Below are 27,444 nucleotides of genomic sequence, written 5' to 3'. Positions count from 1 at the left end.
CAAGAGACAAAATAGAGTTGAATAATTTAGCAGTTGGATTATTACACCACAAAACAACAAAAACACAACATTCTCTCTCCTAACACGAAACAATTATTATTTGTGGATGTGTTCCAGATTTGACCCACCTGTTGAAGATGGAGGTCCCTGTCCAGCCAAAGAGTCCCAGTGATGACCTCTCAGAGGAGGAGACCCCCAGACAGGAGAAGGAAATGGCTGATGTTCCGAAACACAGACAGGCACGGGCCGTCCTTAGTGACCCGTGTAGCCCTGACCCCTGCCTCAACGGGGGAGTGTGTGTGGTTGAGAAACATGGGAAAGCCACGTGCAGGTGTGTTTATAAGTATGACCTGCACAACCCCATATCAACACCTAGGGCTCAATTCAATCTGTATTTCGGAAATTCAGTGCTGCAGCGTGATTGAAATTTAAAGACAATGTTCCCATGTTTGCAGAGACTACATTCACGGAAAACGCTGCATATGTCGGCTCAATCGGAAATGATCTTTACATGTTAATTGCGCCATAGTGCTGAATTGATACTGTAGTTACTGTGTGACATAGCATACACTAATTTCCTTTTCTGTTTCTTCGTACACACATTTCCATTCCAAAATCTGCCAGATCTTTGTCTATGTTGACTGATTCTGCAATTGTGAAGTTTGACATGGGCACCTCACATCTGGGTCACTACTTGCATTATCATTTTGACATGCTCTCTGCATTTTTGCTAGAGTTTTTGCTTCCATGAAAGCACAGTACAATATGGTATAGGAGACAAGGAGTGAGTATGTGTATTCACTGTTATCACTGACTCATAATGGCTGTTATTCTCACTAAGGTGTGCCCCTGGCCAGGCCACATACTATGCTGGTGAGACGTGTGAGAAGCAACATATTGATGGCCGCATTCTGGGCGTTCTGATTGGTGGAGCCACAGGGACGATCGTTCTGACTCTGGCCATCTTCTCAGTCATCCGGAGAGTTCACTGAGTCACCATACTGCGTCACAGCTATACTTATGTACCACCTCAATCCCAATGCCTCTTTAAGAAACAGTGATAATAGATTGCCATGCTTATTGTATATTTGATATCGTTAGTTTGAATCAATAAGAACTCCTTGACCATGGCTGGTATTCAATCAATTAATTGCAGAGAGTGACTTTTCATAGAACAGTTCACTCTCCACTGTATGTGAAATGATTTATTAATGACTTATGTTTATGTTAGGTTTGGACGCTTGTAATTGTCTATAACATGAACTAAAACAATATTGTGGCAAGTTGCTCAATAATTGTTTATTTAACTAGGCAAGTCAGTTCAGAACAAATTCTTATTTACATTGACGGCCTACCCCGGCCAAACCAGGACGACGCTGGGCCAATTGTGCACCGCCCTATGGGACTCCCAATCACGGCCGGATGTGATACAGTCTGGAATTGAACCAGGGACTGTAGTGACACCTCTTGCACTGAGATGCAGTGCCTTAGACCGCTGCGTCACTCGGGAGCCTGAATGAAATAATGAAATAATTGCTTCTGTGAGATTTATGTTTCTTTATTTTATTGATTATTAGATGATTGCAAGAGCACACACACACATACAGATAACAATGTAACAATTAAACATTAGCATAGGGCTAGATTTAATTCAGACTGCGGAAGATCCATGTTACAGCGCAATTGACATTTAAAGGCAATTTCCGATTGGACTGACATTACTGTGAATGCAGTCTCTGAGAAATGTCGGAACATTGCCTTTAAATGTCAATCACACTCTGGGTTGAATCTAGGCCATAGACTAATGGAGATACCTCCCTTCCCTAATAAAGCTAGTTAATCTAGGGGCTCTATTCATTCCGTAGCACTGAAGATCCACTTTATAAGTCCAATTGACAATTAAAGGCAGCGTTTCCGCGGTTGCAGAGACTGCATGTCAGCTCAATCAGAAATTACCTTAACATTTTTATGTGGATCTTCCACGATACTTTATCGAAATGGATTGAATCCAGCCATAGGTTTCTCATTCTATTAAATAATGCATTTGCTGTACAGCCACAAATGATACTCCTATATTCCTAACAATAAATTGGTGGCAGCGGGTTAAGATTAAACAAACAATTAGGCCGTGATTCATTAAAAGGCACATTGTCTACAAGTGCACAGCACTTGAAGGGCATTTTCAAGGTAATTTCTGCTTGAGCCGATATCTGCAGTGTTTACCGTGAATGCAATCTTTGCAAATGTTGGGGAAATAGCCTTTAAAAGGCACTTTGTCAGTATGCAATGTGTTTGTCTACAACATGCCTCTGATTGAATCCTGGCCTTCCTTTATTACAATAACTTTGATTGACACATTTCATCTACAGTCATAAATAATGCAAGTACAGGACAACTCAATAAATTAAATCATTAGTAATATTAACCAAATGCCATTGACCAACACCACAGTAATATTATGACATCTCTTCAGACATCATAGTATGCTACTGTATTGTTTGTTGAATTAAGTTTACAGGAAATCACAAAGATGTGTTTAGCAATTGATTCATGTCTAGGAGTTCAAATATGAATATGACACTTGATAGGTAATTGACATAATATAATGAAATCATGATAAGACCTGTCTAAACACCACCTAAACCACAGCCATCCCTGTCTTTGAGGAACCAACCAGGTGGATGTTTCTGTCTGGATGAGTGTAGTGGCAGACATATGGGTTGGTCCTGATCCAGTATATAGCTTGATCCAGTATATAGCTAGTTTTCTGAGGCAGAAAACATATGATGAGTACAGTGTCTTTCAATCCCCAATCGTGCAGACCCTTAAAGTGTGCAGGCTTTTGTTACAGCCCAGTACTAGCATGCCTGATTTAACTAATTAAGGGCTCCAGGGGTTAAGAGTTAGGTGTTAACTGAATTATGGAAATTACACGTGTTTAGCAGCAGACATGCTTGTCTTGTATCAAGACTGTACAAACCTTGATGTTCATCAATTATTTGAAGTGGACTTTGTCAGGTTTTTTATACTCTCACTTTTCCCTTTGGTAGTAAGTGCCTGGTGAGAGAGGTGGGCAGATTTATATCTGTGCTTTCAGTAACACATGACATTATGTTGCTTTTCTGTGTAGTAACACTGTAATTACACTGGCATTACAATATTGATACATAGTGCTTTATTTTGCTTTGCTTTCTAATTACAAAGGAGTAGAACTGGGCGTTTTTTGTTAATTAACAGTCTTTATAAATTGGGTGGTTCGAGCCCTGAATGCTGATTGGCTGACAGCCGTGGTATATCAGACTGTATACCACGGGTATGACAAAACATTTATTTTTACTGCTCTAATTAAATTGGTAACCAGTTTATAATAGCAATAAGGCACCTCTGGGGTTTGTGATATATGGCCAATATACCACGGCTACGGGCAGTGTCCAGGCATTCCGCGTTGCGCCTCGCCTAAGAACAGCACTTAGCCATGGTATATTGGCCATATACCACACCTCCTCGGGCCTTATTGCTTAAGTATTCCATTTGTGTAAAACCATCCACTTCCATTACTATGTCATTACAAGACAACTACCATAGTACTATGGAAGTACAATGTTGTAACTAGCGTAGTTATAGCATTCCTACACAGGTATAAGAGCAACTTGAAGAAAGATTTAACCACATTTCACTGCTCTATAATTGAAAGGAAAGAAAACAAAAGCAGGAAAAAAAAGAGCAGAACTCACCCCAGCCAAGAAAAGTTTCAAGACCTCATCTCTCACCTGGTATTAACATGACAAAGAAGGAGTAGTAGTAAGGGTACATAATATCTATACAGTTAGTATACATTATTCACTATTGTAACACTATTAAATTATATAAGATCTTTAAGGATGGACAAATACCCTTTTCTCTGCAAAACATCCAGTCAGCAAAATGAAGAGGCCCTGAAAAACATCACACATTGAATACAATGGTAAAAACTAATTACAGCTAATTTCACTCAATAGTTTCAGACAGGAATATCTGTAATGGAAAATGGATGAAAACATACCTGAAAGGAGTTTATGATGGTGAAAGCATAACGCATCACCACACCCATTGGTGCTTTGATATCAGTGAGCAGCACAAAGAATCCCAAAGCCCATGTTACCCCAAAGACTGGCGTTAAAAAGACCATCACTTTCATGATGCTTTTGGCTGCCTCTTTCTCATCGGCTTTACTCCCATCAGAGACAGTGGACTTTAGGAGTGTCATGATGACAACAGCCATGGAGAAGAGATTCAACAAAACAATCGTCCCGACGGGCAGAAGAAATGCGTGAATGGACCCCTTCAGAAGTCCCTCGTAAGTGAGCCAGCAGGTTTCCGTGTTGTGGTAGGGTTTCCCTGTGTATTTGTAGTACACATAGGTTGCTGACACTATCACTGTGGGACAGATGTAGCCGAGGATGGTAGACAGGAGCAGATATACACTCTTCCTCAGCGGGTGGAAGATGAAGATGAGCTGGTGTAGTAGCATGATGCTGAGGCATAGCATCCAGCAGAACATAGCCAGGAAGAAGAACTGCTTGGTCACGGTCAGGATGAGGCACCAAGTAGAAGTTTTGATGCTGGAGAAGCAGGCGGCCAGGAAACTGCAGTCAGCCAGTAACAGGCACAGAGAGATGTTGACCAAGGCCGTGTGGCGGAAGTGCGAGAGGTTGGACTTGACGACGGCCGACCACACCAGCGCCTCGATGATGAGGAAGATGAGAAGGGAGCAGATGGACACGCCGAGGCCCACGTAGGTGATCTCATCCTGAAAGAGCAGGGTCACCGGGATCTTTGACATCAGCACTGAGAAGGAGGTCAGGTGGGTGCACTCGCAATAGCTTCTATTGTTGACCCTTTTCTTCCACTTGCAGCCTTCTTCAGACCATTCGTTCAATGTGGTGTTCCAGAACACACAGAGGATGTTGGAGTCTTGAGCCATCGACTGGTTGATGGGAAAGTCCAATTGGATGTCTATTTTGGAGTCATTGCTGCTTTGCAGTGTGACTGACACCACAATGTCAGGGAAGTTATAGCCTGGGAAATTTGAATTGTTTAATTTGTCAGCTAGGTTTTTTACTCCCACAGTTTTCACTATTCCCGAGGACAGGGCCAATTTGACCTCTACACCAAACACAATGTCATTGCAAGATGTGCTGTTTTGAACATTGCAGAGTTTGAGTTGTATATTTGGGGTGTCATTTCCGTCACTGGTATTCATTTTGATGTTATTCACCAGACCCTCGACAGACAAGAGGTATTTTGAGGACATGTCGTATTCAAGGGCTTTGTTGGCTGCCTTCCAAGAGTTATTCAACATGTTGCTTGCTGCATCAAGAAATGTCTGAAAAATAAATATACATTTATGTTTCTGTATGAGATATATTGTACACGACTGTATAACTCGTTTGGGGTATGGCTCACATCTAAAATGGAGTTATCCAGGGTGATGGTTTCTGATGCTCTCGACATGATATCCAGAACATTGATGGATGCACTCAGATCAGCAGCTGAGTCAGCAACCATGCTCTTCTTCAAATCAGAAAATATTTGAATAGCAACCTGCAGAGTGGCCCCAAGTCCCTCTTTAAAATTCTGTGATGTAAAAACAAACATGGAATAGTAACTTTTTTTCCTATACCAACACATTCTACAGGCCCAGAGTAATTCAACGCAAGTCACACATCATTCCAGTGGCTGGATGTGTAGTAGAAGAATGTGAGATATCATATGACCAACCCGTGAGTAGTGTTGTCATATTACTAAATGGCAGGAATGCAAGCACTTTTACAGAAAATGTAGGCATTCACCAAAACATTACCAATGTTCCATATCAACTTTACAGTATACGAGTTGTGTGAGTGCAGAATGTGAAAGGCCATACTCACTGCTGCTGCATTGACAACTTTGTTTAGCTCCTCATTAACACAGTTATCCAGCACACTCATCCATTCAGGCCCCTTGCATGTCCGCTCTTTGTACCCCACTCTATTCACCTCACATTTTCGGATGGTAACAGTTACACCTTTTGGGGTTTTTGGCCAAACATTATTTTCTTCAGGACAAGCCTGGTTCTTGTCCTGAGCTGAATATAAACAGCAGTAAAGAGTATTAATAGGAATTAAGCCTCCACTTCATTGAGTAAACTTATTTCATCTTCTTCATCCCTTCTGGATGTAAGGGGACTTTAACAAATCACTTAAGAAACACATTTGAGGGATAGTAATTAACTGGTATAGCTTTTCTTCTTTTTTTTTTTTTTTACTTTTATGGAGTCATACAATCTGAACATACCATATATCACTGGGATAGTTATGTTTGCACTCTTGATCTCATTCATCTGGTTTATAAAGTTGACGATGACAACATGGGGTGAGCTTGATGGACTGCAATTTAGAGATATCGTTGTGGTGGAGGCTATCCCCGCTGGTTGTACTAGAATAGAATGTGGTCACACTTTATTTGGATAGTGAAGATTTTCCATCTGTAGATGCTCTACAGATGGTCATACTATCAACAAACTATCTGTTGATAAGCAACTGCTTATTTTTTATCAAGTTACTGCAACTTTTGAGCACAAACATAAATAAGGTGATACATAGTTCAAGACACAAGACTAAGAGTTCCTGGTACCTGGTGGAGGTGGGAGATTATTTTGGTATGACCAAGTGACCGTATATTGCTCTGTGCTGTTATCGATGGTTGCGGTGACTGTCACAGGAGGCGCTGCATCTTGGCATTCTACAGTCAGTGGGTCAATCGTCATGGTGATCTTATCTGGTAGCAGGGCTACCTTCAACTCTGCAGAGGCTGTGTGCACAATGGACCCTTTGGAAAATCCACACTTATAAATCCCTTCAGAAGCATTTAAATGAGGGATAAAATAGTTAATCATCACTCAAAAAGCAATATACATTATCATCAGTAGGCCTATTTCAGCATCGAACAAAATGAGATGCTATATTTACAATGACTTCATAAACATGAAATAGAATCCTACACCCTCGACTTATATTGGCAAGCATCATAGGTCTCTCAGACTCACCTGCCCAGTTCCCTGACAACTTTATAATTTGGACTGTGGTACAATTGGGTGACGTTTCATTGGGGAATGAGACGGTTATGCTGCTTCCAGTGTTCAGATCAAATGTCTTATTTCCTTTTAACAGGTTCCAGTTCCAAGAGCCGTTTGTTTTCTCTTCAAATCTGCAGTTTAGCATCGGTTTTGAGAAGAATTTCACTGTGTCCATTGGATACTGAATGCTCACGAGTCCTGTGGAAAAGCAAAAACATACAGTATCAATGCAATAAACAATACAATACATCCTTACACGCTTTACATAATTATTTCCAACATAACATCATCTATTTCATACCATAATCCTTGCCACATATCTCAATATGAAACTGGTCTCTGCACTTGTTTGTATGGTCCGGCGAAGGTCATCATAGTACCAAAAGCTTAACTCTGAAACTGCAACTGATTGGAGTGTGCAGAGACTCCATTTAAAAAAAAGATATATATACTGTATATAATATTTCCTCTTGTGACTTATCTGAGCCTAATGCCTGGGTGTTTTTGGCAGATCTACTCATGGTCTTAATATCACTACGTGAAATGACTGTACTGTAATGGAAAGGGCAGGGCATTTACCTGATGTTTCAACAGCTATTTTGCCAACAGTAGGTTCCAGGTCAGATATTATTTTTGCAAGTGTATCAGTCAGAAAAATGACACTGAGATCCACTTTGAAATCAATAATTTGGCCATCATCCCTTATGTGTCAGTATTGAGTTGCCAATGGGTGAAAGGGAGACAAAAACAGAAATTGATGTTGCACCTTTGGGGAGAAAAACAAGCACTCTGCCAAATATTAAGCAATGAGTAAATACATCTAATACATTTAGATTTCATTACCTCGGTCCAGACACATTGAGGCACCCAAACCCATGTAATTGTTTAAAACCATCTGTAAGCTGAGAGAAAAAGGAAATGTTATCATCAATATTATATATACTGTGTGTTCAGGTGTCACTTTAACTCATTATACATGTTAATCATTTTTATCAAAACCAAAACTACTATTTCAGCGAATTTGAATTCCTTAAAATAAAAATAAAAATGTACCTGTTTTTTGATAGTATCAGTTTCATTAATTGTTAATTTCACTTGGACTGTTCCATTAAAGCGAACTATGTCAAAAAAACAAAACAATTATAATAGAGTAGAATGTACAGTAACACTGCAACAATAACAATAACTACATTAATAATAGCAGTGGATGACAATTAGTAGAAACAACAGCAACAATGATACAATGAAGAAGGAATCATAACAATACTTTTTTAATAATATCAACTAGGGCTAGGCTATTGATCATATAGAAGAATGATAGTAGAAACAACAGTATCAGCAATAGTACCTTTCACTTTGGGTATGCAGAGGGCTGGGTAGTGAGAAATATTTGCGTTACAATATGAGTCATTGCAACAGTGGAAATTGCCACACACGTCGTTACTCCAGATGTACGCTGATGAACAGTTACATGTAGAAGCATTCCCGACAATTTTACATTCTACAAAGAAACACACATTATCAACCGGGCTATGGATGAAACACTGATAGAGGAGCATTTTTTTAAACACTATGAAACCATATTTGGTAGAAATAGTGATACTGTACCTGCTGTTAGTTCAAGCAGTCCAATAGTCATTGTTATATTAGGTGTTGTTATTTGCTTGATTGCTGATAGAGCACCAGATACGTTGAACGTAGCATTGCTTTCTATCATGAACTCAGCCATGTAGGTATCTAAAACGATCAGTGACATAAAGGAAACATTTTGGCAAATAGGCATGAGAGCCTGTTCGACTTCCGATTTAAATGATAAGAGGAGAGGGTCTTCAAGTGTGCATCTGCTTGTGTGAGTTACTTAGTAATTTCACCTTTCCTCATGTATTCCCTTTATGGTTCTTTTCATAGAGTAAGCTGCTTGGTTTGTTATGTATTCAGACATAAATTTATAAATAACTCACCCACTGCTAAGGCCTGTGTCAATGAAGAGAGGGACACATTATATTTCATCACTAAAGGAACATTATAAACTGGCTGATTTGAGCCCTGAATGCTGATTGGCTGACAGCCATAGTATATCAGACCGTATGACAAAACATTTATTTTTACTACTCTAATTATGTTGGTAACCAGTTTATAATAGCAATAAGGCACCTCAGGGGTTTGTGATATATGGCCAATATACCATGTCTAAGGGCTGTGTCCAGGCACTCCGCGTTGTGTTGTGGATAAGAACAGCCCTTAGACATGGTATATTGGCCATATACCACACCCCCTCTGACCACTAGAATTAATCTGTGAGATAATATACATTAATTAGGCTACTTCCATTTCTCTATAACATGTTTTGTTTTTATCTGTGCTATACTTGATTTACTTGGCTAACATCCATGGCTCCTGTGTAAATTGTCTTACCGGCTCATTTCAAATACCATTACAATGTACTGCTTACCTGGTTGTAGTGGAATACCACACCAATGAAAAGTATTACAGCTCTGGCCCACATCGTTTGTCTGATGGAAGTAAAGAAGATGGACACTGCTTCAATAATTTGGACACATTACTTAATTACAATGTTTGGCTCTTCGAGTGAAACAAAAAGTGAAGACATTAACATACATTTTCTGATAGTCAATACCCATTGTTGTTATATTTGTCTCATTTGAGTCTGTGTCTATTTGTTGCTTTTATTATTTTATTCAGATGTTATTATCCATCTCTGGGAATGTATTTCCTTTTCTTTTTTTATATTTCCCTCTGAGGTAGCTACTTAAATAACAAATACACTTCATAACCATTATTAACCTCTTATCTCATGTGCTCCTTTCCCTGAAGTACACAAAGTCATAATTTAACTAGACAAACTTTCCTTTGCATTACTTTGCATTTTCCCCGTAACACAAACATAGCAGGCAGTGAGCTTGTCCTGCTGAACTGCTGATGGTGCACTGAATGGCTCTTGTCAATCTCTCTGATCAATAAACAAAACTTAGAACAATGCACGTACTATGTACACTGTTCTGTATGTCCTCTCAATCATTTACATGTCGGAAGAGTCCCTTCAGAAAGTATTCAAACCCCTTGACTTTTTCCACATTTTGTTGTGTTACAGCCTGAATTCAAAATGGAATAAATATAATTTTTTCTCATCCATCTACACACAATACCCCATAATGACAAAGTTAAAGTTTTTCTAAAATTTTGCAAATGTATTGAAAATGAAATACAGAAATATCTAATTGACATAAGTATTCACACCTCTGAGTCAATACATTTCTTTCTGGATAAGTCTCTAAGAGTTTTGCACACCTGGATCATACATTATTATAAAAAAATAGCTTTGACAGCCATTTTGAAGTCTTGCCATAGATTTTCAAGACGATTTAAGTCAAAACTCTAACTAGGCCACTCAGGAACATTCAATGTCGTCTTGGTAAGCAACTCAAGTGTAAATTTGGCCTTGTGTTTTAGGTTATTGTCCTGCTGAAAGGTGAATTTCTCTCCCAATGTCTGTTGGAAAGCAGATTGAATTAGGTTGTCGCTACGATTTTGCATGTGATTAGCTTTATTCAGTTTATTTTTATTTTTTGCTGTTTTACTTTAATGCCTTGTTGCAAACAGGAGGCATGTTTTGGAATAGTTTTATTCTGTACAGGCTTCCTTCTTTCACTCTATCATTTAGGTTAGTATTGTGGAGTAACGACAATGTTGTTGATCCATCCTCAGTTTTCTCCCGTCCCAGCCATTAAACTCTGCAACGGTTTTAAAGTCACCCGTTGGCCTCATGGTGAAATCCCTGAACGGTTTCCTTTGTCTCCGGCAACTGAATTAGGAAGGACGCCTGTATCTTTGTAGTGACTGGGTGTATTGATACACCATCCAAAGTGTAATAACTTAATAACTTCACCACAATGTCTGCTTTTTTTTCATTTTGTTTTTACTCATCTACCAGTAGGTGCCCTTATTTGCGAGGCATTGGATAACCTCCCTGGTCTTTGTGGTTGAATTTGTGTTTGAAATACAATGCTCGACTGAGGGACCTTGTAGATCATTTCATGTGTGGGGTACAGAGATGAGGTAGTCATTCAAAAATCATGTTAAACACTACGTATGTTTGCGCACAGAGTGAGTCCATGCAACTTATTATGTGACTTGTTAAGTAGTGATGGGTCGTTCGTGAACGAGTCGGCTCTAAGAGTGAATGTTGGGAGCCGGCTCGCATATCAGAAGAGCCAAATCAATTTATAAAATTATACAAAAATTAAGATGTGAATAATCAAAAGATTTGAATGAATAGAATTAACTAATTCAAAGAACGAAAAAATAAATAAAATAATATAGGCCTAAATGCTCAAGCGCACAGACATTCGTTCTGACTGTCTGCTCAGACTAACAGCCTCACCTGTTGTTCCTGTCAATCAGACAAGCAGTGTCAACCAATGAACCAAAGATGCGTGAGGGAGGGACGAGCCAACTCACTCACAGTCACACACTTAGCAGCCGAGGAGAGAGAGGAAGGACAGCTGTGAAAACAACAGCTGGAAAATGAGTCGGAAGCACAGTAGCATTTGGATGCATTTTAATAATGTAGACAATGTTAGAGCACAGTGTAGAATTTGCCAAAACAAAATCTCATATAAAGCCGGTTCTATGTGTGACAGGTTAAAGGAAATACTCATAGCCTGTTATACATTAAAAAGTATTAGTAAGTTCATAGTATGTGAGGATCTTAAAACATCTAAGGTTAAAAAGATCATGCATTCTGTATTAGTTGATAGAGATTGATAACATTCATAATTGTGTTAAAGTTAAAATCCATCAAGCGTAAAAAAGGTAAGAATTGTAAAAGGAATGTGTAAACGTTATATTGATTACTTTATTTTGTGGTGCCTAATTGAAGGGGAAAAGTGTTAATCTGTGATCTACTAAATGCTCTTTAATCTATGAGCCTGAGATCAATTGCTCTGGTCTCCACCCAAGTTCGCGGGGAAATCACGGTCTTTTCCTCATTACAGTAAAAGTTCTCACTGAGGAAATAATTCCGTATCACTCTCGTGATTATTTCTCCCCTTTTTCAGGGGCGTAACATTTTTGGAGGCTCCGCTGAGATTGCTGCTCAGATGTCCAGTTTCCACATCCTGGTCGCTGAATTCCGAGCCAGCTAAATCTCCACATAACAACTCAGGCAGGCTGCAGTGAGGAAAGTGTTGCTGTTCGAGGGGAGCTGGAAGTTGGTGGTTAAGTACGTGTCAGCTGAGGCCATTGATCGACCATCAGAGACAGTAAGGACCATCTATTTCAGAGTCAACTCCTGCACAGTAAAAGTTCCTCCTGTTCTGTCAACATGACGACCGCCTTGGAAGAACTACAGGAAGAGGTAGTAGGAGAATTGCACACCCTGACTAAAGACAAGTTACTAGAGATATGTGATTTCCTTGACATCTCAGGCGAACAGAGAAGAGATGTTCAAGATAAATCCCGCATATCATTGATGACTCACATTATGAGGTTCCTTGAAAGAGAGGAAGCTGCAGAGTTAGAAGATGGCGGCATGTCGGAATTGTTGCTACTTAAAGACAAAATGACAGAGACGATCAGTGGCATAGATAACAAAACAGGGCAAACTGACCATGATATTGAAACAGCCGGAACACATCACAGAATAGAGGAACTGAGAACTGCAACCCCACAACAAGGGGTGGGAACTGAGCAGATTACTGCAGCCAAAGCCAGTGATTCTCTGCGTCAGCCCCAACCCCATGCTAATCTTCAGGTGAGCGTGCCGCTCTCACCCAGTGCACAGCCCAGCTCATACTGGCGCAAAGAGTTTAACATTTCTGGTCAGATAGGTGAACCGGGCCAGAAAGATAAACTGATTTTTTCCAGCCTTGCCCATCAGATCGAGAATGGACTTAACAGAGGCTATCCTGAGGTAGAAATAGTACACGCAGTAGTCAGGGCTATTTCTCCAGGCTCACAGCTACGCAGCTACTTGGAGGGTAAACCCCAGCTAACTCTTCCCACACTTAGATGTATCCTGCGTTCCCACTTCCAAGAGAAGAGTGCAACAGAGCTTTACAAACAGCTAGCTTCAGAAGCACAGCATAGCAAGGAGACCCCTCAAAGCTTCCTGATGCGCGTCATAGATTTGAGGCAGAAAGTACTGTTTGCATCCCAGGAGTCAGAATCAGGGCTTAAGTATGACCCTGCTCTAGTCCAGCGCATGTGTTTACACACAGTCCTTACAGGTCTCCAGAGTGACAGTATCAGGATAGACATGCAGCCTCTCCTGCTAGATAGCGAAACATCAGATGAGGTTTTGCTAGAGAAGCTTAACATTGCTTGTGCTAATGAGATAGAAAGACGAAACAAAAGGCGGTTTAATTCCCCACAGCCTGCTACAACGGTAAGTGTAGTCCAGTTAGAAGATACGCCATCTGCAAAGTGCCCTGTGAAGGAAGCCAAAGCTAAGATACCCGCAGAACTGTTAACAGAGTTAGCTGAACTTAAGACAGGTGTAGCTTCTCTAAAAGGTCTCAGTGCAGAGATTGCTCAGATTAAGGAGACATTACAGCAGCCTATGTTTCAGTCACCGCCTTGTGTCTATGCCCCACCTCCAGTTAGGAGGTCAGATAGGGACCCCCAGCCACCTGTTTCCCATCAGCAGTATTACAGCAACTACAGTCAGCCCCAAGCACCTGACTCTGCTCAGCATCGATATGCACCTAACCTGTATACCAACCGCTCTGCTCAAGCTCCAAGGAGGTGTTTTGTCTGCCAGCAGGCCAGAACAGATGCACGCTGCACACACTGCTTCCGATGTGGGAGTGGAGAACATTTTCAAGCTGGATGTAAAATCCGGGGGAGTCAGACCATCAAGAGAGGCCCCTTTAAACGGGGAAGGGTTACCGCTGAGGGACGAGTGTTAACCGTAGCTACCAAAAAGTCCCAGAAATGTGCAAATTGTGCCCGAGAAGATTCATTTGAGAACCTGAAACAATGTTCATCATGTAAAGAGACACTGTACTGTTCCAAAGTATGTCAAAACCAACATTGGACTAAACATAGGGAAAAATGCACTCACCTGAAAATTGACTCTACCAGGGAAAGGTTTTCCTGCACAGAGGAAAATGCCCACTCTTTACCATCCCTAGCTCAAGGTTGCCACCCCCGTAAGGTCACCTCGCTAGTCGGCAGACAGTGCCTTATTGAGTGTCACCTGAATCGCCACCACCTCCAAGCTCTATGGGACACAGGCTCTCAGGTATCGGTCATTGATGAACGATGGAAAGACAAATCTCTCCCAAACGCAAGGCTGAGAGATGTTTCAGAAATCCTGGACTCACCTGATGGTCTAAGGTTGACTGCAGCAAATGGGACTGAAATGCCGTACCTGGGATGGATTGAAACAACTTTTCGGCTAGCCTCTGAAACTGACCAAACAAAGGAACTGATCATCCCAGTGCTGGTAATGAAAGGCTGTCACCTATCTCATCCCATCATAGGTTTCAATGTTATCGAGCACATCCTGACAATGACCGACAACACTAAACAATACAGTACAGTAAAAACAGCTTTCCCAAGCCTCAAAAGAAACAAGGTGAGAGTTTTATACAGGCTGTTAGCGCAGAACAGACAGATGAATATGCAGTGAAAACCAAGAAAGAGAAGGTTGCTGTACCAAAACACAGTAGCATTCAGATTGAGTGCCGTGTAGCTTCCCAGCCTTTCAAAGAGGACATGACAATGCTTTTCCAGCCAGACCTGAACCCGCAGTGGCCAGACGACCTTGAGTTCTTTGACACACTAGTCAGAGTCAGGAAAGGTGTTTTTCCAGTTATCATGCTTGATGTCTCTAACCCCACTGACCACGACATTGCCCTGCTAGGACGCACAATAATCGGTACAGTACAAACCATTATGACTGTGTTACCTGCCCAGGTCTTTGAAAAAACTGTCACCCCAGCCACGTGAATCACACAAGCGTTCAAACCCCATGTACTGCTACTGAACAGTGGGATCCACCAGTAGGTTTAAATCACCTAACCGAAGAGCAGAGAGAAGTTGTTAGGCAAATGCTTAGAGAAGAGTGTCACTCCTTCTCCAGATCAGACAATGACATTGGCTGTATTGAACGATTGAAAATGACTATTTCTCTAAAGGACTCTGAACCAGTCAAGCGCACATACATGTCAGTGCCCAGGCAACTGTATCAGGAGATGAAGGGTTATCTTTATGACCTCATAGCCCAGGGCTGGGTTAGGAAGTCAAACTCTTCATATTCTTCACCTGTCGTGTGCGTTCGGAAGAAGGACGGGACCCTCCGGTTGTGTATAGATTACAGAGACCTGAACAGAAAGACACATCCCGACCGCCAGCCTATCCCTCGGGTCCAAGACATCATGGACAGTTTAGGTGGTAATTCCTTGTTCTCCCTTTTAGATCAGGGAAAAGCGTATCACCAGGGGTTCATCTCTGAAGAAAGCAGACCACTGACAGCATTTGTGACCCCATGGGGACTCTATGAGTGGATACGTATGCCATTCGGCCTCATGAACGCTCCTGCAGCTTTTCAGCGGTGTATGGAGGAGTGTTTGGAAGGGCTCCGGGATAACATCTGCATTCCTTATCTGGACGACACGCTAGTTTTCAGTAAAACATTCGACAGCCATGTGAATGATGTGCGAAAAGTTTTGCAGCGTCTCAGAGAGTATGGCATTAAACTCAAACCAAGTAAGTGTGATCTCTTTAAACCCCAGGTCCGTTATTTGTGCAGAATAGTGTCTGCAGAGGGCAGCCGAGTTGACCCAGCTGATTTTGAAGCAGTAAGAGCATTGAAAGAAATCAGACCAGAGACTGTGGGCCAGCTCAGAAAAATGCTTGGTTTACTCACTTACTACAGACAGTACATCAAAGACTTTTCTAGGAGGGCCAGCTGCCTGTATGACCTCCTGAAAGCAGATTCAGAGAAATTACCTCACCACCCACGGAAAACAAAAACAAAGAAAGCAAGTCATGTGGTGCCCTCAAACAAGCCAATCCTGTGGACTGACCAGCATCAACAGGCACTTGAACAGCTGATTGAGTGTTTGCTTCACCCACCAGTCTTAGGGTTCCCTGATTTCACTCAGCCATTTGTTGTACACACTGATGCGTCACACCAAGGCTTGGGAGCAGTTCTTTATCAAAAGCAAGATGGGAAGCTTAGGGTCATTGCTTATGGCTCTCGAACCTTAACAGCAGCTGAGAAGAACTATCACTACCACTCGGGCAAGCTAGAATTTCTAGCTCTAAAATGGGCAATCACTGATAAGTTCCGTGATTATTTGTACTATGCTCCGACCTTCACTGTATACAGCGATAACAACCCGCTCAGCTACATTCTGTCTACGGCAAAACTGAACGCAACCACTTCCAGGTGGGTTGCAGAATTGGCTGATTTCCACTTTACAATAAAGTACAGGCCAGGCAAAGAGAACGGTGATGCAGATGCTTTGTCAAGGATGCCACTGGATGTAGAGTCACTGATGGAAGAATGTTCTGAGGAGCTTCCACCAGACACCATTGCCGCCACGATACAAGCAGTTGAGGTACAGAAAGAGGCTGTTGTACATTGGTCACTTTCAGCTGCATCTATGTCAGTATCAGCTGAAGGTGAGACAACCACTGCAACAATCAGCTCGATCCCAAAAGATGGGATAAGAGAAGCACAAGAATCTGATCCGGTCATCCGTCCTGTGCTCAATTTCAAACTGTCTGGTTCCAAACCGCCAGTTAAAGAGCAAAAGGAATGCAGTCCAAAGACAAAATGCCTATTCAGGGAATGGGACAAATTGACAATAGACAGTGATGGCATTCTGTACAGAATCACTACAGCCCGCAAGCAGTTAGTTCTACCAGAGCAGTACAAAGGTAAAGTAATGGAAGAGTTGCACAATAACATGGGACACCAAGGTACTGACCGCACTGTATCACTAGTACGTGACCGCTTCTTCTGGCCATATATGCAAGCTGACATCGAGCACTATGTGACTAAAACTTGTAGCTGTGTCAAGCAGAAAAAGCCAGCCCATGAAACAAGAGCTCCTCTGACAAACATTGTGACGACACAGCCATTTGAACTGGTATGTATAGACTTCCTTCATCTCGACAGATGCAAAGGGGGATATGAGAACATCCTCGTGATTGTTGATCATTTTACACGTTTCACTCAAGCCTACGCCACCACATCAAAGTCAGGTAAAACTGCTGCAAATCTCATCTTCAATGACTTTGCCCTGAAGTTCGGGTTCCCGTCCCGCATCCACCATGACCAAGGGGGAGAATTTGAAAATCAGTTGTTCCATCAATTAAAGAAACTCAGTGGCATGGCGGGGTCCAGAACAACACCCTATCACCCGATGGGGAACGGTCAAGTGGAACGCATGAACAGAACAGTGTTGCAAATGTTAAAGACACTAACTGAGACACAAAAGTCAAACTGGAAGGAGTCTCTGAACAAACTGGTTTATGCCTATAACTGCACCCGTTGCGAAGTGACTGGCTATTCACCATTTTATCTTCTGTTTGGGAGATCACCCAGGCTTCCAGTTGATATGCTCTTTGGATTGTCCACAGAGGCAGGTTCCAGTAACCAGCGAGACTACGTGGAGAACTGGAAACGAGGGATGGAAGAAGCATACGCCATTGCAAATGAAAATGCTCAGAAAGCCGCTGAAAGAAGTAAGAAGTACTATGACACTAAAGTTAGGAGTTCAGTGCTACAGCCTGGCGAGCGAGTTCTGATTAAAAACCTGATACCAAGAGGAGGACCAGGAAAACTCCGTAACTATTGGGAAGATACAATTCACACAGTAGTGAGACAAATGGGTTCAGACCTGCCGATTTATGAATTGAGACCAGAAAAGGGTAGGGGACGCTCCAGGGTCCTGTACAGAAACCTGCTCATGTCCTGTGACCACTTACCTTTTGAGACACAACCAGAAATGACCAAAGATGACAAAAGTCAGAAAAAAAGGAGACATCAGCCTGAATCAGAGCCTCTAGATTCTGATGAAGACAGCGGGGATGAATATGACCTTCATCATGAGCCGCTACAGGTTCCCACATCTCCTACAGTACCCGAGGAGAGGGATGCTGAACCAGCAAGAGAGTGGGAACACAGGCCCCCACCAGTGAAACAGACAGTTGTAGTGCCAGTACCTGATACGCAACCAGCACAGCCTCTGGTTGAAAAGCGGCTGGAGGAGACAACAACAGTTAAAGACCTGCCTGCTGAGGAGATGAACTTGCCTGCTGAAAATGTGCCTGATGATCGTCCACCAAGTGCCTTTCCTTCATTAACTGCTGCTGCTGAACCTGAGGAACCAGCCTACCAGCTGCCACAAAGAGAGAGACACCCTCCAAGACGTATCACCTATGATCAGCTTGGTATCCCTTCCTGCTACAGTATCCAGCCACAGTTGTTCCCTGTCTACTCTGCACCAGGAATGGTTCCATGGCTGCCATCACTACAGCAATGTTACTTTCAGCCACCTTACATGTATGGGCTTCAGCAAACATGAGGCTACAGAGTTGACATGTTTGACCATGGACTACTGACTGATTTCACAGACTGTCACAAGAGACAATTTGCAGACTATGCATAATGATCATTAAAATTGATGGACTGTTGATCAATAGTATGAGAAAAGACTGCTTATGGACTGTTTATACAGCTGGTCAACAGATGTGGACTGTGAAAATAACTTGTTAGTTATATTTGAACTGTGACCCTTGACCTCTGCTCAAGTACTACCTTACAGAAGAGTATTTCCTAGGTCCAATGCAGACAGACTGTTGAAGAAGATGATGTTGATAATGTTGGGACAACATTTATTTTGTCGGGGAGAGTGTGACAGATTAAAGGAAATACTCATAGCCTGTTATACATTAAAAAGTATTAGTAAGTTCATAGTATGTGAGGATCTTAAAACATCTAAGGTTAAAAAGATCATGCATTCTGTATTAGTTGATAGAGATTGATAACATTCATAATTGTGTTAAAGTTAAAATCCATCAAGCGTACAAAAGGTAAGAATTGTAAAAGGAATGTGTAAACGTTATATTGATTACTTTATTTTGTGGTGCCTAATTGAAGGGGAAAAGTGTTAATCTGTGATCTACTAAATGCTCCTTAATCTATGAGCCTGAGATCGATTGCTCTGGTCTCCACCCAAGTTCGCGGGGAAATCGCGGTCTTTTCCTCATTACAGTAAAAGTTCTCACTGAGGAAATAATACCGTATCACTCTCGTGATTATTTCTCCCCTTTTTCAGGGGCGTAACATATGCACAACCTACACCGGCATATGCGAACTGTGCACCCAACTGTGAAGCTAGCTGTAGCGGAGCTTCGAGAAACTAGCGGGCCTGCTAGTGATAGTGGTGGAGCCAGCACTTGTATCCACTCAGTCAAGTAGGCCTACTCCGCAATCCACAGCAACACGGTCTTCTATTGACCCGTTTATGCCAAAGTCTATGTCTGTAGCAAAACAAGGCCAAATTGATATTACATTGGCTAAAATGACTGCCACCGATTTCCAGCCATTTTCGATCGTGGAGGACAGAGGTTTTAGAAATTATAGCAATAGTCTAAATCCAATGTACACAATTCCAAGCAGGAAAACAGTTTCAAAATCACTTATTCCACAACTGTACGAGAGCACACAGGCTTCAGAGCGGGAAAGAGTCCAAAAAGCTACTGCGGTTTGCCTTACCACTGTCTGCTGGACATCAAAGGTAACCACTTCTTACATGTCAGTTACATGTTACTTCATTGAAGATGTCCAGCTGTCTTCTGGACTACCTTGAGTTCAGTGACAGACACACCTCAGGGAACTTGGCAGAGGAACTGTTGAGAGTGGCCAGAGAATAGCAAGTAGATGGAAAAGTGGGCTGTTGTGTTAGCGACAGTGTAGCCAGGGGCGAAAATCTGACATCAACTTTGGAGGGGACAATTACATTAAATTTTCTCAAGAGAAATTCTTGAGGGGGACACCAAAAGTAGTGCTGTAACACATAGCCTACGTTGTAATATGTTAAATGTATATTGAGGAACCATACTTACTACTACTGGATAATTGATAGGTACAGTAGTTAACAGAAGGGTTGTCCCAACTTGTTCAAATGTTTAAATCATCATAATACTACTACTAATAATAGTTATAGCAGTGTTCCTTATCAGTCCAGTATGTCTGCAGGTATTTGTATTTACAACCAGCAATACCAAGAAAAGCCAGTAGGTGGCAATGGTACTGTACACTGTATGGGTGCAGTTTTCGTAAATACAATGAACATGGTGTGATCTCGTCTAAAATAATCTCCATTGAGTAACATCACAAAGTTGTTCTCCGTATTGAATTGACCTTTTAATTTTACTTTTTCTGATACATTTATAAAGTCATTAAATATGTGCCACTGGCCTGAGTCTACTACAATAGCTTTACAAGAACAAAAAGCTAAAAATAAGTACAGTTCTAAAAGCAAAATAACTACTTCAATGAATAACCCAAATAAATCAACCAAAATATCCTTCAGTCTGTGTCTCAACTCTTCAAACAGCAGCTATGGACAAGTATGTCACACAAAGTATGACATTTTAAATAAAATAACATGAAATAAATAATTAGTAAGTGTACTGTCATGTACTAAAGCCTCCTGAGGACCTCTGCTGCCTCTCCACTGCTGCTACAGGGGTATTTGTTGTGAAAGAGAGGGATCTGCACTGAAAGAGAATCTATGTTTAGCTCTGGGTACTGATCTAGAGACTCATCCAACTCCCCCGTGAGAAGCGCTCTTTCCAACTTTTGCAGGACGTTTAGACTGTCCTGGTCAGAACGGTCGCCAAACTGAACCTCCACACCATCCAACACAAAAAAATTCTGCCCTATAGTGATCCACTGCTTTGCCAGCAAATCGTCTTGAGTAGGTCTCAATGGATTCAATAGAGTCAATCAATGTTGTTGCTTTCTCATACAGTGCAAGGTAGCTTTCGTCATTTCTCTTGCCCCTAATAGATGACCGCACACACTCGACTGCAGCCTGCATACCAGAGACAGTCTGAGTTTTCTTCTGCAGTGAAATGTTTAGACATTCAAGCTCTCCAAGAACAGCAGAGGCAAGTGTGAGGCCCAACACAGTCTTGCCTTTGCTGAAGTGCTCGAATAAGCCACTGGCGGTTGAAGCTGTCTTGGATGCAGTTGTTGCCATCTCCTCTAGGCTGCTTAGTACCCGCTCATACTGCCCTAGCACAGCTCTAATAGCAGTATTCCGCACAGTCCACCTCGTTGGACATAGGGGTTTCAGGGTGGTCAGATTTGTATCTTTGGACGTGGCAATTGATTCAAACATGCTCTTAAACTTTCCTGACTGGCCATAGAGGACACCTAACTGATGGACCCAAGAAAGGGAATCCCGGATCAGTGGGGAGGCTGTGCAGCCAGCCTGTGTAATCAGATTACACAGTGTGCTCCACAATGCACATAGAGGGCTAATGGCTGCTGCCTCCTCACAATTGCCTGTGCACCTGTGTATTTTCCTGCCATGTTTAGAGTCACCATCGTAGCTCTGCCCACGTAAGCCAGACATGGGCAAATTGAGCCTCAACAACACATCAGTTGCCACTTTTGCAATGCCCTCGCCTGTTGTCTCCGACACCCTGTATAGCCCAATAAACTCCTTGTGAGGGACAAGGTCATGGTCAACATAACGCAGGCAGACACTCTCCTGTTCAGCACCAGAGACATCTTGAGTACCATCAACAATTACTGAAAATTGTACAATCGGAAGAGACCTAATCTCAGCTGCAATGCCTTGAATGACTGTATTGGCCATGATGTTCAGAATTTCATTCTGTACTCCTAACTACCGGTACCCAAAACTACACAATTAATCAAAACAGCAATACCATTGCCTTAAACAAATCTTAGTTCAGTCACCAGTTTAAGTTGAGAGTGGGGGTATCTATGGCATTTTCCAATTATGTCCCTATTTTACAAGATAACAAAAAAATTAGAACCTTTCATAATGTTGCCAAACAAAGACTCAACAAACTTACCTGAGACTCCCTGTCTCTGCCAGTCTGTCCCTGCATATCTGTCCCCAACTCTGCTGTCTGTGTGCCATCTGTTGCCTGCTCTGCCTAATGACATCAATGTGAAACATTTCTATTAGCATTTCACTTCTTTCTTATTAACATTTTATCAACTAGTCTTTGAGATATTAGGCTACTAGGGTTCTTACTTTGCGTTTTGGTGTACTGAATAATACTCTGATGTCCGTCTTTTTTCTGCCATTTTTCTACCTGGCTGGCTACACACACACACAGTGTGTAGGTTATTTACAGTAGGAGATGGGCTTCTATCATCTTATCTTCTATCATTCTATATGGACTTCGATCTAAAAGGTAGCTAGCAAATGTGAAACGGATTAAAATGACAAGAGTTGACAGCTGTATGAGTTCACCATTTACACAACATATGCTGCAACCTTTTGTAATTTTAATAGTTTGTTTCATATTGGCTGGCTTCCAACAATAGCTGAATTTGCAAAGCTAGTGAGCGCCAATTCCGTTTCAGTGGTGTTTGCTATAATCTTTGTTACCCGAGTTAAATAAAGTTGAAATAAAATAAATAAAAGTTCCCTTGCGACAATTTAGCTTTTGCAACGAGACCATTAAATATATTTAAGACCATTGTCTTAAAATTAGAACCTGTTCAGTTTGGATTTCAGTTTATCGCTAACCTTATCACAGGGACTTTGAAGCACTAACTTACATCATCTGCATGCTGATTTCGGAATAAATTGACGATAGCAAAGATTCCATCTTTGACGAGGCCACATAAATGGAATAGGTACTAGCTAGCTTAATAGTTAATATTTGCGCGCTACCTCTGCATATTCAGCTAGTGTGTGTGCGCGATTGACTGGCTAACCTCACGTCAGTTACGTTCATTGAGTGCCTTTCAGACAGTAGATACGACCTCTCTGTTACGGAGCAAGCTAAGGAACTGGCAGTGGATCAAACCATTGTGAGGCAAAGGGTAGGGGTGTCGCAATCTTTTGAAACTTAAAAACGCGCTATTAAGTGTCTATAATCAGCACAATTGCTTTCATTGCGTATTATTAATATTATTTAAATTACATAGTTATGTTTCAGTGATATATTGGGGGGGACAAATCATATTTTTCCCAGGATGGGGGGGTCGTGTCCCCCCCGTCCCCCCCGGGATTTCCACCCCTGAGTGTAGCTAACATAACCAAAGCCATGAAAATGTTCAAATGGACCCATCATCCATGTATTGCCCACACAATCAACCTGATTGTAAGAGATGCTCTGAAGGTGATGAAGCACACTGTGGACAAAGTGAAAGCAGCTGTGGAATATATCCACAGGAGCACAGTAGGTGCTGAAAAACTAAAGTCTACACAACGCCAGATGGGGATGCCTGAGCTGAGGCCTAAACAAGACTGCACTACAAAGTGAAATTCAACATTTTATATGTTGAAACGGTTTCTTGAGTCAAAGGATGCCATCATCTCTACCCTGACCATTGTCAATGCACCTGTTGATGCTCTGACCCAAGAGGAATGGGAGGTGATGGAGGAGGTGTGCAGAGTCCTGGAACCCTTTGAGCTGTGGAGATCAGTGGAGAGAGGTACAGTAAGCAGTTATTACTACATCATTATTTAATCCAGTAATTATATATGTATATGAATTGTAGATGAGAATGTAGTATCAGTAGACAAAACATGAACCTGAACTAATAAGTTACTGTTCTCTCTTTTCAGCTATGTGACAGCCTCAAAAATGATACTCCTGTGTAAGGGTCTGCAGCGAATCACAGCCAGCCGACCGAGGAGGGGAGCAAATGTAACCACAGGACATGTGATAGAGTTGATGGACACCCTATGTTCATCAACGGACAGAAAGTTCCACAGAACGGAATATAATCATGTACTATCAGAAACCGCTGCACTTGACCACAGGTTTAAGAAGTTAGCCTTCAGTGATGCCAGAGCGATTGATGAGGCTCTTCAAAGAATAACCTCAGCAGCATGGAGGGACAGCTCCAGCAGTCAGCTGGCTCAGGCACAGGGGCAATAGGAAGAAGAAGGATCAGATGGAGCAGAAGCACCAGCAGTAGTACCACAAACATCTGCTGCTTGGATGCTGTTTGACGAGAAAGCAACTGGGGATGCAGCACGCAGGAATCCCTCAGCAGATGCCATAATGGAGGTTCGATGAGCTGGTGGAAGAACAAGGCCTCTGTCTACCCACGGCTTACTAAAGTCATGACAGGGAGGCTCTGCATAGTGGCCACATTCGTTCCCTCTGAGAGGGTCTTCTCGAAAACGGGACAAATAATTACTGAGAGAAGAAACCGCATCAGCCCCTCTAAAGTGAAGCAGCTTTTTGGTGAGCTGAGCCGAACGTGCCGACTCACTGAAAAGAGCCGGAATGCCCATCACTATGGTTAAGCACATTTTTACTCATGAACTTATATAGGCATGCCATAGCAAGCTATGACATTATGGAGTATTGTGTGTAGGCCAGTGACATAAAATCTCAATTTAATACTCAACAAAATGTGGAAAAAGTCAAGGGGTTTGAATACTTTCTGAAGGCAATGTTGATATTGATAAAAACAATTCTAAAAATGTAACTGCAATGAAGCATGCTGGGAAATATAGTGATGGAGTAGTTTTGGTTCAACTCTGGTTATTGACACCTACTGTCACGTCCTGGCCAGTATAAGGTTAATTGTTTTTGTAGTTTGGTCAGGACGTGGCAGAGGGTATTTGTTTTATGTGGTTCGGGGTGGTGTGTTTGTGTAAAGGGTGTTTGATTTAGTATTTCCGGGTTTTTGGTTGATGGTCTATGTGTTTGTATTCTATGGTTAGTCTAGTGTGTGTATTTCTATGTTTGGTTAATTGGGGTTGGGACTCTCAGTTGAAGGCAGGTGTTGTCTATCTGCCTTTGATTGAGAGTCCCATATATTAGGGTGTGTTTGTGTGTGTGATTTGTGGGTGATTGTTCTGTGTTAGCCTTGTGCCTTGCAGACTGTCAGTGAATCGTTCGTTTTCTTGTTTGTTGTTTTGTATTCATTTTGAAGTGAATAAATGTTCAAAATGAACAATCACATACCTGCTGCGTTTTGGTCTACCTTTTCCGACGATGATTTCGTTATATCGTCAGAAGACGAAGAAATCCCTGACACCTACACTGGGGGTTATTGTACTTCTTTACAGTGTTAATTTAACTGATATGAAAGGGACACATCTGCAGGCTTCCATATATTTCAAGAAACTTTTAGAATTCTGAAGAACCGTAGATGCCACGTCAAGTACCTCACACTTACCTCAAAGGTTCTTTATCGCGTAAGAGTTCTCCAAGGAACCTTAAGAGCTGAGGATGAATCATTAAAGAATTTTCATTTTTTTCCAGTGTAGAACGCCATGGCACACATAAATGCATATGGTTATTAACTAAAGATCCTCAACATTAAGGTAATTTAACAATGAAAAGGGTTAGCCTACACATTCAGCTGGATCTTACACGATCTTCCATGATACTTAAACCTATGGGATCGCACAATTACACAATAAAAACAAATTGTTCTATATAGTGCCAAATAAGGGTTATTTGGCTTGTAACCATAGCAGAACCCTTGTATATAAAGAACCATGCTCATAAGGTTCTAAATGGAACTTGCATGGTGCTATAAAGAATCCTTTTCTTTAAAAAAAATGTTCTACATAGCACCAAAAAAGGGTTCCGCGATGGTTACAACCCTTTTGGGGCTATATAGAACAATTTTTTTTATGGTTCATTATAGAACCTTTATGGAGGTTATAGGGGTTATAGAACCTTTATGGAGGTTCTCTATCTCAAAGGTTCTTTTAAGAACTATAACGTTTTTTATTCTGGTTTAATAGTCATATTATATTGTTAAAACACCATATGTTTCATTATTGTGTTCATTGTGTTAATTAACAAATTGAATCAGGTGTGTTAGCTCTGGAATGGCTAAGGAGAGAATTGAGAACTACTGACTTAGTCAAACATTCTCAATTGACACAAGTCTATACATTAGTCTTTCACAAGACACCATCACTGGACATATACTGTACAAAATGTAATAGCACAACGCAACAGATCAGATAAACTGGAATGAGTCTCACTCACGGTTGCACAAAAATAGCTATGAAAAACCACGCCTCAAATATTCTAATAAGCCACCCCTTCATTTTTATAATCACTGAAAGAGGATAGAACCCTTTTTTGAATTGCAAAGAACCATTGAGTCAGTATGGTTCCACATTCTTTATTACTGCAGATATAGATATTACTGCACGGTCAGAACTAGAAGCACAAGCATTTCACTACACTCGCATTTCGCTACACTCGCATTACCATCTGCTAACCATGTGTATGTGACCAATGAAATTTGATTTGATTTAGAACCGTCACCCTTCCTAGAGAACCCTTGTGGAACCCTACTTTTTTAGTGTGTACAAAACATCCTGGTGCGTTTAGAGGTTATCACAGCACAGAAAATGTAATTATGCCACTTTTATAAAGTAATGTATGGCCTCTCAATATGACATTAATTTGAGCATTAATGAGATGGTACACCAGGTAGTGTGAATAGAACAGAATACTATGCAGAAGCAGCCTGTATAAACAGGCTACATTATTCCAGACATATCTCTTTTCTGTCTATGGAAGCTCACTTTATTTAAAAAGAACTTGAGCAGAAATAAGTGTCTCAATTGAAAGCACTTTTTAGGTCTTGGGTCTTGGAAATCTCCCCTAAAAGTGAACTATTTTTCAACATCAATACAATACAGCCATTTTGCTAGCCTAACTAATTATTGGTAACTACATTTTAAAAAATGTCACAATATTCAAAATGTTTCACTCACACAATAAAATGTTCTGTTTAAAGTTATTTTCAAACTACATATTGGCATACGTTTGAATAAGAATATACACGGCAAACACCAAGTATTAAGCAGTATGAATCATTTGTAAATGCAGTCCTTCATAGAAATTATGAAAGATAATATATTTTCAGGAAGAGGAGATACTGACCTTGACTTAAGAAATCTGCTCATAAACCTTGGTTTTACTTGTGAAACCAGTGATCAACAGGTGGGATGCAGTTTGTAATCCATGATCACCAGGATAGGGTAGACTGAACGGTCACAGTGAAAAAGCTTGAAAGCAGCAAAGGAGATGCGTCAGATGACTATAAGAAGCTGCTTTGACAGTGTTCCCTGCCATTTGCATGGCTGGTATCTCCC

At 41.4% G+C, this 27,444-nt stretch overlaps 2 protein-coding genes across 7 annotated transcripts in view; one reads left to right on the top strand and one right to left on the bottom strand.

Annotated features, from left to right (window-relative positions):
* mep1a.2 (meprin A, alpha (PABA peptide hydrolase), tandem duplicate 2) overlaps positions 1-7,351 on the top strand; it is a 15,057-nt gene extending 7,706 nt beyond the window's left edge. Inside the window, exons 13-15 of one of the 2 annotated variants that reach the window (XM_045695759.1) lie at positions 118-331; positions 5,678-5,762; positions 7,191-7,351. In XM_045695759.1, coding sequence (XP_045551715.1) covers positions 118-331; positions 5,678-5,762; positions 7,191-7,238 — 347 coding nt within the window. In that variant the 3' untranslated portion in view covers positions 7,239-7,351. Of the gene's footprint in view, positions 1-117; positions 332-841; positions 1,546-5,677; positions 5,763-7,190 lie in introns of those variants that run through there. The other variant, XM_014144599.2, reaches the window with a different exon arrangement.
* Positions 1,543-27,444, bottom strand: LOC106571459 (adhesion G-protein coupled receptor F3). 5 transcript variants are annotated; one of them, XM_014144596.2, is made up of 18 exons: positions 27,233-27,381; positions 9,549-9,609; positions 9,058-9,070; positions 8,705-8,833; positions 8,445-8,597; positions 8,150-8,214; positions 7,940-7,998; positions 7,676-7,797; positions 7,067-7,294; positions 6,655-6,876; positions 6,316-6,456; positions 5,910-6,106; positions 5,446-5,616; positions 4,043-5,365; positions 3,894-3,935; positions 3,735-3,770; positions 2,981-3,057; positions 1,543-2,767 (listed from the first exon to the last, which is right to left on the bottom strand). In XM_014144596.2, the coding sequence occupies exons 1-17, from the start codon at positions 27,253-27,255 to the stop codon at positions 2,992-2,994; spliced, it is 3,051 nt and encodes a 1,016-aa protein (XP_014000071.1). In that variant the 5' UTR covers positions 27,256-27,381; the 3' UTR covers positions 1,543-2,767; positions 2,981-2,991. The 5 variants fall into 5 exon arrangements, 4 of the variants coding, with proteins under 4 accessions (XP_014000071.1, XP_045551713.1, XP_045551712.1 ...); XR_006759185.1 differs by having other exon boundaries at positions 2,981-3,770; positions 27,233-27,382; XM_045695757.1 differs by adding an exon at positions 25,497-25,543 and having other exon boundaries at positions 1,543-3,770; positions 27,233-27,410.

This window comes from Salmo salar, chromosome ssa15 (assembly GCF_905237065.1).
Source record: "Salmo salar chromosome ssa15, Ssal_v3.1, whole genome shotgun sequence".
NCBI classification, from domain to species: Eukaryota; Metazoa; Chordata; class Actinopteri; order Salmoniformes; family Salmonidae; genus Salmo; species Salmo salar.
Note: the sequence above shows the minus strand (reverse complement) of the source record. Positions and strands in the feature narration are given on the sequence as shown.

Coding starts and splice junctions, on each gene's coding strand:
- LOC106571459 (XM_045695756.1), bottom strand. CDS start 27,255: ATGAGCAGATTTCTTAAGTCAAG. Junction 7,999..8,149: donor CTGATACTATCAAAAAACAG/GTACATTTTTAT, acceptor TTTTTCTCTCAG/CTTACAGATGGTTTTAAACA. Junction 7,798..7,939: donor CTCAATGTGTCTGGACCGAG/GTAATGAAATCT, acceptor CTGACACATAAG/GGATGATGGCCAAATTATTG.